This window comes from Carlito syrichta, unplaced genomic scaffold, assembly GCF_000164805.1.
Source record: "Carlito syrichta isolate Samal-C Ts95f unplaced genomic scaffold, Tarsius_syrichta-2.0.1 Scaffold301890, whole genome shotgun sequence".
Taxonomy (NCBI): domain Eukaryota; kingdom Metazoa; phylum Chordata; class Mammalia; order Primates; family Tarsiidae; genus Carlito; species Carlito syrichta.
The window spans coordinates 9,838-24,730 of record NW_007245986.1 but is presented as its reverse complement, the minus strand read 5'-3'; the positions used below and the strand labels follow the sequence as shown (position 1 = coordinate 24,730).

The following is a 14,893-nucleotide window of genomic DNA, read 5'->3' as shown; positions in this document are numbered from 1 at the left end:
GACCTGCTGGGCTCCGGCGATCCTTCCGCCTCAGCCTTCCAAGTAGCCGGAATTACAGGCGTGCACTACCACGCTCGGCTGATTTTTTTATTTTTATTGTAGAGATGAGGTCTTGCTGCCCAGACGGGTCTCGAACCCACGAACTCAGGCAATCCACTCACCTCAGCCTCCCAAAGGCACGAGATTACAGGCTGAGCCACCGAGCCCGGCTATTTCTTTTCTTACTTTTAATTTAATTTACTCTTCTTTTTTTTTTCTTAATTTCCTAGGGTGAAAGCTTTTAATTTTAGATTTTTTTCTAATATATGTAAATGTATTCTATAAATTTCCCTCTAAAAGCACTGCATTTGTGGCATTGAACAAATTTTGATTAGTTGGATTCTCATTTTTATTTAGTTCAAAATATTTTTAAATGTTCTTGAGACTTCTCATTTGACTCCTGTGTTATTTAGAAGGGTGTTGTTCAGTCTCCTTTTATTTAAGAATTTTCCAGTTTTCTTTCTATCATTGATTTCTAATTTAATTCCATTGTAGTCTGAGAGCACATATTATATTATTTCTATTTGTTTAAATTTGTTAGGATGTGTTCTGTGGCCCAAAATATGGTCTATCTTGGTAAATGTTCTTTGTGAACCTGAGAAGAATGTGTATTCTGCTGTTGTTGGTTGAAGTAGTCAATAAATATCAATTATATTGATTGATGGTGTTGTTGAATTCAACTGTGTCCTTACTGATGTTCTACTTGCTGGATCTGTCCATTTCTGATACAGGGCTAGTGAGGTCACCAACTATAACAGTGAACTCATCTATTACTCCATGAATTTTTATCAGTTTTTTGCCTCACATATTTTGACACTCTGCTGTTAGGTACATACACATTAAGAATTGCTGTATCTTCTTGGAAAATTAACCCCTATATCATTTTGTAATGTCTCTATCCCTGATAACTGTCCTTGCTTTGAAATCTGCTCTGTCTGAAATTAATGTAGCTACTCCCACTTTCTTTTGATTCGTGTTAGTATCGTTTACCTTTTTCCATTTACTAACTTTTAAAGAATGTGTGTCTTTTTAAAGTTTCTTTATAGACAGCATGTAGTTGGTTCTAGTTTTTTTTATCTACTCTGATAATCTCTTTTCATGAGTGCATTTTGACTATTGCTAGTCAAAGTTTTCATTGATAGAGCTAAATTAATATCTACCATATTAATTACTGTTTTCTTTGTGTTGCCCTTGGTTTTTGTGGAGTTTTTTTTCTTCTAATTTTGTCTTCTATTCTTTTTCTGTCTTTTGTAGCTTTAACTGAACATTTCTTTTCTTTGTTGTTCACTTTTGGAAGTTTCTGTTTATATTTCCTCAAGCTCAGAGACTTTTTTCTTCAACAATGTTCAGTCTACTTACAGGCTTATCAAAGGCATTTTTCTTTTTGGTTACAGTATTTTTTATCTCTACTATTTCTTTTGTTTCTTTCTTAGGATTTTCATCTCTGCTTATATATTTGTACTTACTTATTAGTCTCGGGTGTTTTTTTTTTCCTGTTCTTGCATATGTTCTTACATGCTGTCTACTTTATCTATTAGCATATTAATTATAGTTATTTTTAATTCCCTGTGTGACAGTTCCAACATCCCTGCCATGTCTGGTTATGACACTTGCTTTCTCTCTTCAAACTGTTTTGTGTTGCTTTTTTTTTGCCTTTTAGTATGCCTTGATATCTGGACACAGTGCACTGAGTAAAAGGAACTTCAGTAGGCCTTCAGTAGTAAGAACGTAAGTTGTAAGGAGAGGAGATTCATTCTGTGGTCCTGTGATTAGGTCTCAGTCTCTTAGTGAACTCATGCTTCCTGACTGTGAATTTCCCAGGTGTTTCTCAGTTTTTGTCCTCCCTATTTAGGTGGGAAAGGCTGACTAGAATGGACTTGAGTTGGGTAGTTTCCTTCTCCCATGTAGAAGGCTGGAGCTGGCTAGTATTGAGTATTCCCCCCTGCCTCCAGCCCGTAAGTTAGGCTCTGATGAAGCCCCAGCAGGTTAAGTTCTGGCTACCTAGTTTCTCCTGAAAGTAGACCTTATTAAAAACAGGATACTCTGACATATTTCAAAAAGGTTTTTCCCCTCTCCCTGCTAGAAGCACAGGGGGATTTTCTCTGGTATTTACTCTGAGAACCTGGTCAAGCTCCTGGAGATAGAATTCACAAAAGCATGAGGGCCTTCCTATGACTAGATTCCCCTGGAGTTTTTCATTCTTAGTCTTTTTCACCCCTAGTCTCCAGCTAAGTTCAGGTTTTCCTCATGCCAGCACTACACAATTTCTGGGGAGACTTCTGTCTAGTATGTTGCAATTCTCTGTATCTGCATGTCAGTCTCTTCAGTTTAGGGAGCAGTGGTTTTCCCCGTGACCTCACTTCTTACTGATCTACGAGTTGTTGATTTATTTCAGTTTGTTCAGCTTTTTACTTGTTAGGATGGAGTAGCAACTTCCAAGCTCCATATGTGGAATCAGAAACCAGAAAGCGATGTTTTCCTTTTTTTCACTTTGTGTAGTCATGTCCATCTAAACCCTGAGTGTACTTTTCTATTTGTGAGCATCATAAAGCCAGGGCAGAGTAGTCAAACAAGTCCACAACTGGCTTATCTTTGCTTCTCTACCCACTTTGTCTTCTATTTTGGGGATTCTCTATGGAGTGGAATGAGTCACCTGGGGACTCACAACCAACCTGACTCCATGTCTCTTAACCAAGTCCATTGCTCTTTGATCCTGGCTCTCTACAAGGTTCTTGAGGAGTCTCTTTCTGTTCTGAGTTCTTTTGCCATGGGGACTTTCTACTTGTTGCTAAGTAATAGAATAGTTTTTGTTTAGATATTAGTGACCTTGAATGGCTGAGTACATTTAAGGCCTTGGTTGGTTTTTTGTATTTTGTGGAAAATTCTATAGAAATAATCTCTAAAGGAGAGATCCTAAATGATGAGACATTTGAATCTCTAAGTACATGTTTGGGATTCAGGGAGAGACAAGGAAACAAGGGCTTTTTTTTTTTTTTTTTTTTTTTTTTTGAGCTAGAGTCTCACTCTGTCACCTCGGCTGGAGTGCAGTGACATGCTCACAGTCACCACAGCCTCTGCCTGCTTGATTCAGATGATACTTCCACCTCAACCTTACAAGTAGCTGGAACTACAGGTGTGAACCACCACACCTGGCTAATTTTTTTATTTATTATAGAGAGGAGGTCCTGCCAAGTTGCCCAGGCTGGTCTCAAACTCCTGGGCTCAGGCAATTCTCTTGCCTCGGCCTCCCAAAGTGCTGGGATTATAGGCATGAGCCATGGCACCCAGCATAACAAGGACTTTTTAAGTATAACCATCCTCTGCCATGCCCTTGACCCTCAATTGCCCTTGATTTGGTGACTATTTCTCTTGGGTCCTTTACTGGTCTTGCAACAGGGGAGCCAAACTTGGCCCAAAGATAGGCATCACTCGGCCGTGCTGTGAGCAGAACCCAGCTCTTTGGTATCCTTTCTGCCAACTTACAGCTTAATAATGAATGCTATAAGATACATGGTATTTTCTTGGGTAATTCAGCTTCTTTCTGTTTTCTATGTGTATCACTTATTCATTCAACAACTGTGTTTTAAGTACCCAATATATACCAGCCATTGTTCAAGATGCTGAACAGTGAAAAGGAGAACAAGGTTCTGGAGAGTCCTTGCTCTTTCTTTCTAGAACTCTCTACTTTGGGTCTGGTAATGCGGAGGGAGGAAGCTCCAACACGCATCTGCCCACTGCCTGACTGAGTCCCTCTCTCCGCAGACACTTTTTCTCCTCCCTGTCCAGTCGCTCCTGTCATTCCATCTCTGTTCCATATATCTGTTTTGGGTTCACTCTCTCTGTTTGCCTCTTTCTCTCCCTGCAGTCTTTGTCTTTTCACCTGTCAGAGTGCTTTGTTCCCTTTTTTGTGCATGGAGACATTCCCCTCACTTGTCATACTGAGTTCTCAATGCTATGATGTTCTTCTCTCCCAGTTTTATAAGAGAACAAAAGCTAGATAGCCTATTGTCCAACTAGACTCTTTATTGTTGTTTTGGTAGGGAATTGAGGGGTTTTTGTCCTCCTATATTCTCTCCTCACTTCCCCATCTTGCTTTGATTTATCCTTTTCAAACATTCCTTGTGAGTATAAATATTTCCTCTCCTTGAATCTTACCACCTCTCTGTCTCTGGTTAACAGCCTGAGTCCTGGAGTCTTATCTACTCTGCCCTCAACTTGAACCACTGCAGCATATCCTGGCGCTGCAAAATTGTGGAGAATTAAATAATTTTTTCTTTGAATAATTTTCCCTGCATCAAGCTGTAGTTCTCAAAAATTAAAATTCTGAATCTTTCAGGTTCAAGGACTTAGTAAAATCAACTTAAGAGATGTGAACTGTACTTAATTAGATTCCTTTTGTTCAAAGTAAATGGAAGAGGCAAAATATCCTTTAACTGCTTTTATTAAACTTTTGGCCTTTCTAAAGAGACTTGATTGCTGTAGCCAAACAGCTAGATTATATTCTAGGATGCAAGACAGAGATGATTCAATATTGAAGTTACAGCATCAACACCAAAATTTCCCTAATTTAGTGGTTAAAAATTTGGACAGGAGAGAAATCAGTGTGAGACATAATTCAGCAGCTGTTTTGACTTTTTAAAAATTTCCAAGTCAAAATGTCATTTGTTTGTCCCTGTAAGAGGTACTTTTCCTGCTAGAACTTTGGGAGAATTTGCGTGTGTTTGTGTGTGTGTGTGTGTGTGTGTGTGTGTGTGTGTGTGTGTGTGTGTGTAAAAGCACACCAACTGCATTAGCAGTTATTTTTCTTTCTCCACTTGATCATCCATTTCTACGTGCAAGAAATTTCCCTGGCAAGATGAGGAGACAGTCAATTTTCTGGAACCAGAATACCTCACTCACTAGCATGGTAAATAACAGGTGGTGTCAATGGATTCTGGTGCTGCTATTTGTAAGGTCTTAACTTCCTTGTTGATAGCAATAAAGGCATCTTCATGCATCTTTGATTCATTTCAGTAAGCAACATATCTGCCACTTACTAGCTGCCCACTGTGTACTTGCATTATGTCTTCGACACAAATGATCTCTTATCCTTTCAATGACTGTCATGTAGCTGTGGCACCTGGATCTTGGACTTGAATTCTAAATATTCTGACTCCCCATAGCCTTGGTTAACCAAGTCAAAGAGGAACACTACTGTATGCTTGCACTAATTTTTTCTTTCTCTAGTAAAATACTTCCAAAGCTAAGGAAAATTCTTAGCTATTTTTCATGTATAGTGTACATATGCATATAGAAGTCAAATATTATAAAGCATTTACATTTTATTATAAAAGACAGTTTAATGCAAGTAGATACCATTATTGCTAATATTTAGTGTTATCAATTCCTGGCTCTTTATAGACCATGTAAAGAATAGTTTTCTAATCTACCCTGAATATTTTCTTGGCCCAAAGAATCCTCCAAGGTAAGCTTATGGCTCTAGCACCAAGGCTTCAACTGGTAATCAACAGTGCTTTTAAAGGTTACTTCATTCTTCTTTGTTCTCTCAAATGGTAGATCCATTGCCGTTGGCCTATGTATCAGAGAAAACATCTCTTTTTGTCTTTTTATTGTCTCTTCTTCTTTACCATATAGTAAGGCAAAAAAAGGTAGAGACATCTTTTTATAAGAGAAATTCATTTTCTACTCATCCTTTCCTGTAACTTATAAGATTCTCTAACCCCAGAACCCTTGAAATCTGTACATTATAAACAGAACATAAGAATAACATTATACTTTTTAGTATAAAATATAATATAGGTTCATTGCAGAAATTTTAAAAATGCAAATAAGCATTACAATTAAAATAAAATAACTTGCAATCCTTCCACTTAGAAAAAAGATTGGTTAAAGTTTTGCTGTAGGTTAGGCTCGGTGGCTCAGCCTGTAATCCCAGCACTTTGAGAGGCTGAGGCGAGTGGGTTGCCCGAGCCTGCGAGTTCGAGATCAGCCTAGGCAACTTGGCGAGACCTCGTCTCTGCAATAGATAAAAAATTAGCCAGGCATAGTAGCACACACCTATAGTTCTGGCTATTTGGAAGGCTGAGGCAGAAGGATTGCCAGAGCCCAGCAGGTCAACACTGGTGTGGCTATGAGCGTGCCACTGCACTCCAGCTTGGGTGACGCAGTGAGACTCCAACTCAAAAAAAAAAAAAAAAATTGCTGTATATTATTCTAAAGTTTTCCAATGAGTCATGCAGTTTTTTTACAAAAATGTATTCATATTCTACATACTATTTTACAGTGATTAAAATAAGAAATATATATTTAATGTTTATCTTTATGATTTTACTTTCAGCTTGTGTGTGTGTGTATCCTAATTTCCATTTAATAGCATCCTTCTGCTTGAAGAACTTCCTTTCACTTTTTTTTGTTAGACAGGTCTATTGGCAATAAATTCTCGGCTTTTGTTTATCTAAAAGTCTGTATTTTACCTTCATTTTTGAAAGATATTTTTACCAAACATAGAATTCAAGATTGTTAGGTTTTTTTCTTTCAGTATTTTAAGGATGTCAGCACCTTGTCTTATGCCTTGCATAGTTTCTGATTTGTATCATTGTCCCTCTGTATGTAACTTTTCTTTTTTCTCACTGACTTCAATATTTTTTTTATCTTCAGTTTCAGCTGTTTGATTATGATGTGTCTAGATTTGTTTTTTGAGAGAGGGGAAGGAGTAATTCTTCTTGGGACCCTGGGCTTCTCAGATCTACAACTTATTGTCTTTTATTCATTTTGGAAAATTCTTTGCCATTATCTTCCTTTTTCTTTTTAATTTTTTTATTCTCTCCCTCTTCTTCTGGGACTCTAATTACATGTGTTATGCAATTCTATATTGTCTCACAACTACTGGAGGTGCTATCCTGTTTAATTCACTTCTTTTTATCTTTGTTTCAATTTGGATAATTTCCACTGACACATCTTCAAGTTTACTACTTCTTTCCTCAGCTAGGTGTCTGCTGATGAGCCCATCGAAGGAATTCTTTATCTCTGATGTTTTTTAGTTTCAGGGTTTGCATTAGATACTTTGATTAAATTCCCATCTGTTCATGTATGTTGTTCACCTTTTCGACTATGTTAATTACAGTTATTTTAAAGTCTCTATCTGATAGTTGTAATATCTGGGCCATTGTTTCATCTGGTTCCATTGATTGTTTTATCTCTTGACAGTAGTTTTGCTTTACTGCCCTTGGATTTGTGTGTGAGTCGTAATTTTTTACTAAATGCTGGGCATTGTGTCTAGAAGAACAGAGAGACCAAGGTGAATATTATTTATGTTTGAGAATGGGCATACCTCTTCTTCTTTCAGGCTGTTAATGTGGGGAGGGGGCAAAGGATGGGGGCTGAGTCAATTAGTCAGGAGTTGAGTTGAGTTTAGATTTTACTGTTGCTATTATTATATATTATTATATTTAGTGCAGCACAGACGACAGTGGGTGGTGGATGTTTCCTTTTTTTTAACTTTTTTTTTTTTTTTTAGTTGGAATCTCACTCTGTTGCCCAGGCTGGAGTGCCATGGCACACTCACAGCCACCCCAGCATCAACCTCTGCTGGGTTCTGGTGAACCTTCCGCCTCAGCCTTCCAAGTAGCTGGAACTACAGAGAGTGCTATCACACTCAGCTAACTTTTTTTAAAAATTTATTGTAGGGAGGAGGTCTCCCAATTTGCCTGGGCAGGTCTCAAACCCGCGGACGCAGGCAATCCACTCACCTCGGCCTCCCAAAGTGCTGGGATTACAGGCTGAGCCACCGAGCCCAGCCGGCGGATTTTTCTTTCTGCTGGAAGCCTCAGGTGCCAGAGGGGCTTTCTAAGTAAATATTCATGCTGTTCCCTCAGCTTTTAGCTGTCCCTACACACTTAACCACACAGTAGATTTTTCTCTTGCTCTTGCTCCTACTCTGAGGGTGAACTTCTGTTACTTGTTTCTCTGTGCATGGCTTGTTATAAGGTTTCTTTGTTGTCCAGGTTCTGTATCAGTCTTAGGCAAGCTTTGTGTGCCAGAACCTTGGAGTCAAGCCTTTCTCAGCATTCCTGTCTCTCCCCCTGCAGTAACATAACTCTGTTTTAAAAAAAATTTTTTTTTGAACATTTTAATTATTTATTTTCTTTTAAAAATTTTTAGATTCAAGAGCTCTAGAGGCAGGTTTGTCACATGGGTGTATTGTGCAAAGGTGAGGTCTGGGCTTCTGTTGAGCCCCTAACCCAAATGATAAGCATGATACCCAATAGGTAGTTTTTCAACCCAGAACCCCTTCTATTCCTCCCCACTTTAGGGGTCCACAGTGTTTGTTGTTTTTGTCCTTTTTTCCTTGTGTACCCAATGTTTAGCTCCCACTTGTAAGTAAGAACACATAGTATTCAGTTTTCTGTTTCTGTGTTAGTTCACTTAGAATGATGGCCTCTAGCTGCATCCACATTGCTGCAAAGGACATGATTTCATTCTTTTTATGGCCGAGCAGTATTCCATGCTATATATGGACCACATTTTCTTTATCCAATCCACCGTTGATGGGCATATAGACTGGTTCCATGTTTTTGCTGTTGTGGATAATGCTGTAATAAATAGCACCAGGTAGAATGGTTTATGCTCCTTTGGGTATGTGCTAAGTAGTGAGATTGCGAGGTCAAATGGCAAATCTGTTTTTGGTTGTTTGAGAAGTCTCCAAATTGCTTTCCACAGAGAACTCTGCTGAGCAGGGTCTTTGTTGGGAGTCGGCCACGGAGGCCCACTGAGCGTTAGGGATCAGAGAGGGCCGTGGACCTCGAGACCACTAGGACGTGTTCGGGAGCCGTAGACCCCATTTTCCTCCCCCTTTTGCCATGCAGCACAAATAACCTAAAGGAACTCTGCTGGCCTAAGCTGAAGCCTCTGTGACTGTGACAGGCATGGCTCACTTTAGAAACCCATTGTTCCTGTTTCCCATAAACTGCGGTTTCGGCTTAGGTATTAGATATAATTCAAACTCAGGTCACATTTGGGAGCCTTTTATATGGTACAAGCTTCTTTATAAGATTTAAAAGAATATTTGTAGAATTAGTATATACTTATGGAGAGCTGTTTTCAGCTTTTCAATGGTGAAGATGATTTTCGAGAGTGGCCCAGCACAGAGTTTGGGCTGGGCCACATTCCTGAGAGCCCAGCATGTACTTTGGACTGGGCTGCATTCTTTTGGGCCGGCTTTAGCTACAGTTAGTGTAAGGTCTCTTTTCTACCTATTATAGAAATTGAATTTGTTTTATTCATAGAAAGTATTGTAGAATAGGTCATGCTACGAATCATGTTAGTTCATACATAATCAATCATAATATTTTTAGGTTTAATAAGAATATAGTTAACTTTAAGAATTTTCATCGTTTCTACTTTCTACTATCGAAGTTTTTCCCTTAGTACATTTACAATTTACATTTAGGTTTTAGAAACTTTGCTGCTGCTAATCAACTTTATATATTAGAATTAAGAATTGGAAAACTTTCATAGAAATTAGAATAGACATATAAGACTTTGGAATAGCCATTTTGTTAAGAGATTGTAGTCTATTGTTCCAAAAGGTGGCCCACCGTGGACCTTGAACTGGGCCACATCCTGTAGGGCCCAGTGTGATCTTTGGACTGGGCCACATTCTTTAGGAAATTGGCTTAAGCTATAATTAAGAGCTTCCGTAGCATTGTATAAGTGGTAGAGTTTAATTTAGTCGTCATGGGTATTGAGTGAGTTTTAGAAGTTATTGATTATCAGAACATCATTAGACTAATAAGGATTGTTACACTGCTTTTGAAGAACATTAACTAGCAAAGGGAACAATGAGACAATCTTAGGGTTTGTTCCTCCTCACACCTAAGCATCTGGTGGGTAGGGGATGCCCCCCCGCACCTGGCTTTGTGTTCACGTGAAAGACTTGTGAGACTGCCTGTCTAAAATTTGGGGATAAATACCTGCTGTAACTTTCAATAAACGGCTTCTGCTCATTTCACTGAACAGTTATCCACTTTCTTTCTTTCTCTTTCTTCCTCTTTATATCTATCCTTCCATCTTTCTTTCTTTTAATATCTATCCCTACAGATTCGCCGACGCCACCACATCTTCCAAGGGACTCCCCAAAACTTGCAGGGGCTGACCCCCTGAAGGTCTTGAGCTCAAGCAGCCTTCCTGCCCGCCTCCGGAGGACAGAGGTTTTTGCTTCTACATCTCCCTTGGAACAGTGACTCTTTGGGTACCTTTGGGGGTGAGAGGGTTTCCTACTCCCTCCATAGGGACAAATAGGTTTGTTTCTGTTCCTTTCCCAGAAATAGTATACATTGCCTAGTCTTGGGAGTCGGAAGGTGTTCCACTTCCTTAGCAGCAGTGCTCTTGGTTTGTAAGAGGGAGCTCTGGGGGAAAGGCAGGGCTTGTGGTCGACTCCAGCAGCAGCTGGGCACACCTGCATGTCTGTGCAGTACAGGGGTCCTGGTCACCCATCCTGGCTTCAGCCTTTCTTGTGAGCATCCATGGGAAGGCATGGAAAAGAGGTTGCACATGAGGACAGACTCCCTTGTGTCTGAGATGTGAGGCTAGTCCATCTTGGCCTCTAAGAATTTGCTGATTTTTTTAGCCAAGTTCTTCTTATCTATTTGTCTGGTGCTACCTCCTTCTCTCTTTGCCCAAAGTGAAGCAGCTCACGTGGACTGTCTCTGACTGGATGGGCTTAGGACTCTTTGGAGTTCAAATTACTTAGTTGCCTTGGGACCTTAGCTCTTGATGGGGTGCAAGAAAAGTTGTGACTTTATATATTATTTAGCTCTATCTCGTTGTTCAGGTGAGAACAACATTCCCAAATGACCTTCCACATCAAAGCAGAAACAGAACTCTGATTCTACTTTGTAATCTGCATTTTTCATCTACAGAATACTGTAAAATCCTTCCAGTTTAATGGCTGCTACCCATGACTAAAGACAAAGATGCTGTCTTCATTTCTCTCCTTTTTTTTTTTTTGTTGAAGAGAAAGATCTGACATAGTGGAAACCTTCCCACTTCCCCATCCAGAATCCTCTAGCCTCTCATGAAAAAGGTAGGATGGTCACAGAGTCTGGTGTATAGATAGGAAGTCAATAGATGGGGCATGTTACATGTATTCCTCATTCTCCATAGGTGATAATCTGGGCATGCTTTGTATCAATAAACAATAAAGAACCGGTTTCGGTGGCTCAGCCTGTAATCCCAGCACTTTGGGAAACTGTGACGTGAGTGGATTACCTGAGTCCGCAGGTTCAAGACCAGCCTGGACAACTTGGCGAGACCTCATCTCTACAATAAGTCAAAAATTAGCCGGGCATGGTAGCGTGTACCTGTAGTTCCAGCTACTTGGAAGGCTGAGGCGGAAGGATCACCAGAGCCCAGCAGGTCGAGGCTGCGGTGGCTGGGAGCGGCCACTGCACTCCAGTCTGGGTGACAGAGTGAGACTCCAACTCAAAAAAAAAAAAAAAAAAAAAGAATAAAGAAAACAGAGAGAGTCCTACCCAAGTTTGTTCAGCAAGGGTTTAATTTCTCCAATGCTGGTTTACTCCTCAAAAGACTCTTTCTAAAGAATCTGGCTAATACTCAGCTAGAAATAGAGTAATATAGAAGAAAAAGTTATTTAAACAAGAGGCATCTGAAGCCACAAATGCATATATTTAAAACAAGACACAGATTGATTAGCTAGAAACCAACCCATTATTTGCTGTCCAACTGTGGTTCTTTCCATGAAATGATTGTGAGGTTAATGTCCTGGTGACAGCAATTTTGTGAAAATATTAAATGAGGCTGAGACCCTTTTTAAAATGGAAAGAGCATGATTCATCCATACGTGTGAAATGTAAGTATGTTTTCTCTCTTGCTGATGCAAATTGCTGACAGCGATGCATCAAGGGGCCTCCTTGTCAGTTGACAGATGAAGTGAAAACATTGTTGTAAGTAATGAATTTGTTGATAGCTGTTCCATTACCCAAAATGAGTATTTAGATTAGTCTTGTGCAGGCTGTCACGTCAGAGCTGGCAGGGAGCTTTTCCTCTGACATAATTTATTCTAATTCCTCAATCCCTACCTCACTGTGTTCTAGCTTATTGAATGTGTCAAGGAGTGATTAGGTTGAAATATGTGAGATTTTATTATTGACAATTTGTACAGGAGCACTGGAGAAATTAAACCCTTGCTGAGCAAACCTGGGTAGAACTCTCTCTGTTTTCTTTATTCTTTATTGATAAAAAGCATGCCTAAAGACAAGGAAGATGCTCTGTGAATGGCATCAAGGATATATGAGGGGGACCCCAAAAAACACTGGAATTATGTCCTCTGTTTGTTTGTTTTTGCTTTTGGTTTTTTTTTTTTTTTGGAAGGCAGGCCCCTTGTAGTACAGGCTTCTCTCACTAGGCAAGTGTTCTAGAACCCATAAGCATCAGCTAGCATTGTTGTGAGAGACTGAGTTTGGCTTCAGTTAATTTTTTTTTTTTTTTTGAGATTTCGTTTAGCACATTTACCCATTTAATGATGGATGATGTATGACCGTACTTGCCTACACCGCGCTGGATGTTCAGCAGTTTTTGACTGAAAATGGTATAACCTCTGTGCCTCACCCTCCCTATTCACCCAATCTCACCCTGAGCAACTTTTTTATGTTTGTTTGCCCGATGAAAGAAGTCCTCAAAGGGAAACATTTTGCCATTTTGCCAACATGGAAGAGATGAAACAAAAAACAGCAGAAGCACTAAAAGGTATCAAAATGGAAGAATTCAAATACTGTTTTGAGCAGTGGAAAAAGCATCTTGATAGGTGTATTGCATCAAACAGAGAATAGTTTGAAAGCGATTGAAGTTTAAACATGCAAGAATAAACACATATTTTTTTAATAAATAAATTCTGGGTTTTGGGTGCCCCTTCGTATATTGAAAAAAGTTACCCTTCCTTAGCCAGGCATGGTAGCGCATGCCTGTTCCAGCTACTTGGAAGGATGAGGCGGAAGGATCACTTGATCCCAGCAGATCAAGGCTGCGGTGGCCATGAGCGTGCCACTGCATTCCAGTCTAGGTGACAGAGTGAGACCCTGACTCAAAAAAAAAGGCACCCTTCCTGTGTTGTGCTTCTTAGCTTTGTCACATACTCATCGAAACCCCTCAAAAATGTGCTGTTGGATGCCACATGCCCTTTCTATGTCTCTGGAGGTATTTTGAAGGCCAGAGAGAGAGACACAGCAGTGAAACTTGGTGGTAGCATTATAGAAAGGAACAGACACGGATTCTAAATGCCAAGTCATTTCTTTGCACTATGAGAAGCCCAAATAGAATTATAATCTGTGTCAGCATTGAGTTATTGATTCCTCATCAGTCAACACAAGGAGGTAGCCCAGAGGGGGGAAATGTGGTCTTAAATCAAGAGATGTGGGTTTTGTCACTCTCACTCTGAGATTCTGTTTCCACATCTTTAACATGATGATGATGTACCTTACAATATGGGTGAATAAATTAGCTAATATAGGTGAAAGTACAGAAGTGTGTGATAGATACTGTGCTATTAACTGTCCATTTAGCACGTGTCAACAGAAATCTCTGAATCTTTGTTACTTACAGTGTAGGACCATAAGTAGGTATCCAGGCACTGGCCTTCCTTCCCTAGACATAACAGGAAAACAGCAGAATGGTCACCTTGACCAGACAGGTTGCAAAGTGCTGCTGGGAGCCCCTGACCTGGAGAGGATGTCATGGAGGTAGCAACCCAAAGGCATGTCAAGAGGAGGCAGAGGTCCAGGCAGAGGGCTGTGTCTGGATGGTCGATGCCACCCAGCCTTGGAAACAGAACTTTCCCCTTTCCCACTTTCTTTGTTCTTCAAGAAATACTTTCATGGGTTCAGAAAATTTTAAAAATAAAAAAAGGAACACAGGCTAACTCCTCCCTTCCTAGAGAAAGATCACCTCATGGCAAAGGGTATCTTAGGTGTGGAATCACTCTCCTAAAATACTAAAATTACAAAGCTGAAGAGGGACGAATTCCCAGTGACAATTTCTACCCGCTGGGGGAGTTCTTGTCCCAGTTGACCTTGGGCCAGATCCCTGCCCGCATCCTTCGCTTTTGCTCACACTGCCTACTTCCCTATGAACAACAAATCTGCCACACAGATGAAGAATCTTGGTGTCGAGATAACAGGATTTGTCAAAACACGCTCCTTGACTCAACTGATGTGCTGTCTTTTGCCATTTGGTTTTATTTTCTATAAACCCACTCTTATCAGCAGTCCCTCTTGAAGAAGAGGAAAACAATTATGCAGCTGCTCTGTCAAGAGATTTAGAGAAGCCGTGTGTGTGTGTGTGTGTGTGTGTGTGTGTGTATGTGTGTGTTTCTTAGTTGCTATAGGCTATAACAGACTTTCAGATTCTGTCCCACTGTTTCTGAATTTTTGTGATAATGAAAACTCTCACTTAGAATCAGAGTCGATATTTGCTCTAATGGATTGAGAGAGCAACACATCATCTGTGACTTCTGTAGGGCGAGAATGGGATGTTAAGAGGCTCAGAACCCCCAGGGGCAGGGGGTGGTGGTGGTGGTGGCAGAAGAGAAGAGAAGGGCATTTCTGTGTCCTGAAGGTCGAGTGTTTCCAGATAATGGAATAGAAACTAGGAGACACCTTCTAGTGGGCAGGAAGAGCTTTTAAAAACTGTGATGGCTCCAATTAATATGCAAACCTATCTCTTTTCTTTGCGTTCTTTGTGTCCTTTGTGCCTTTGTGGATTGTTGTGTTTTTTTTTTTTTTTTTGAGTTGGAGTCTCATTCTGTTGCCCAGACTGGAGTGCAGTGGCCGCTCCTGGCCAC

General features: G+C 40.1%; 1 protein-coding gene across 1 annotated transcript in view; it reads left to right on the top strand.

The window, feature by feature from the left end:
• The window catches only part of SCD5 (stearoyl-CoA desaturase 5), a 70,146-nt gene extending 56,886 nt beyond the window's left edge, over positions 1-13,260 (top strand). The window contains exon 5 of the mRNA XM_021711157.1: positions 13,151-13,260. Within this exon, the coding sequence (XP_021566832.1) occupies positions 13,151-13,260 (110 nt within the window). The remainder of the gene's footprint in view (positions 1-13,150) is intronic.
• The last annotated feature ends 1,633 nt before the right edge of the window (positions 13,261-14,893 follow it).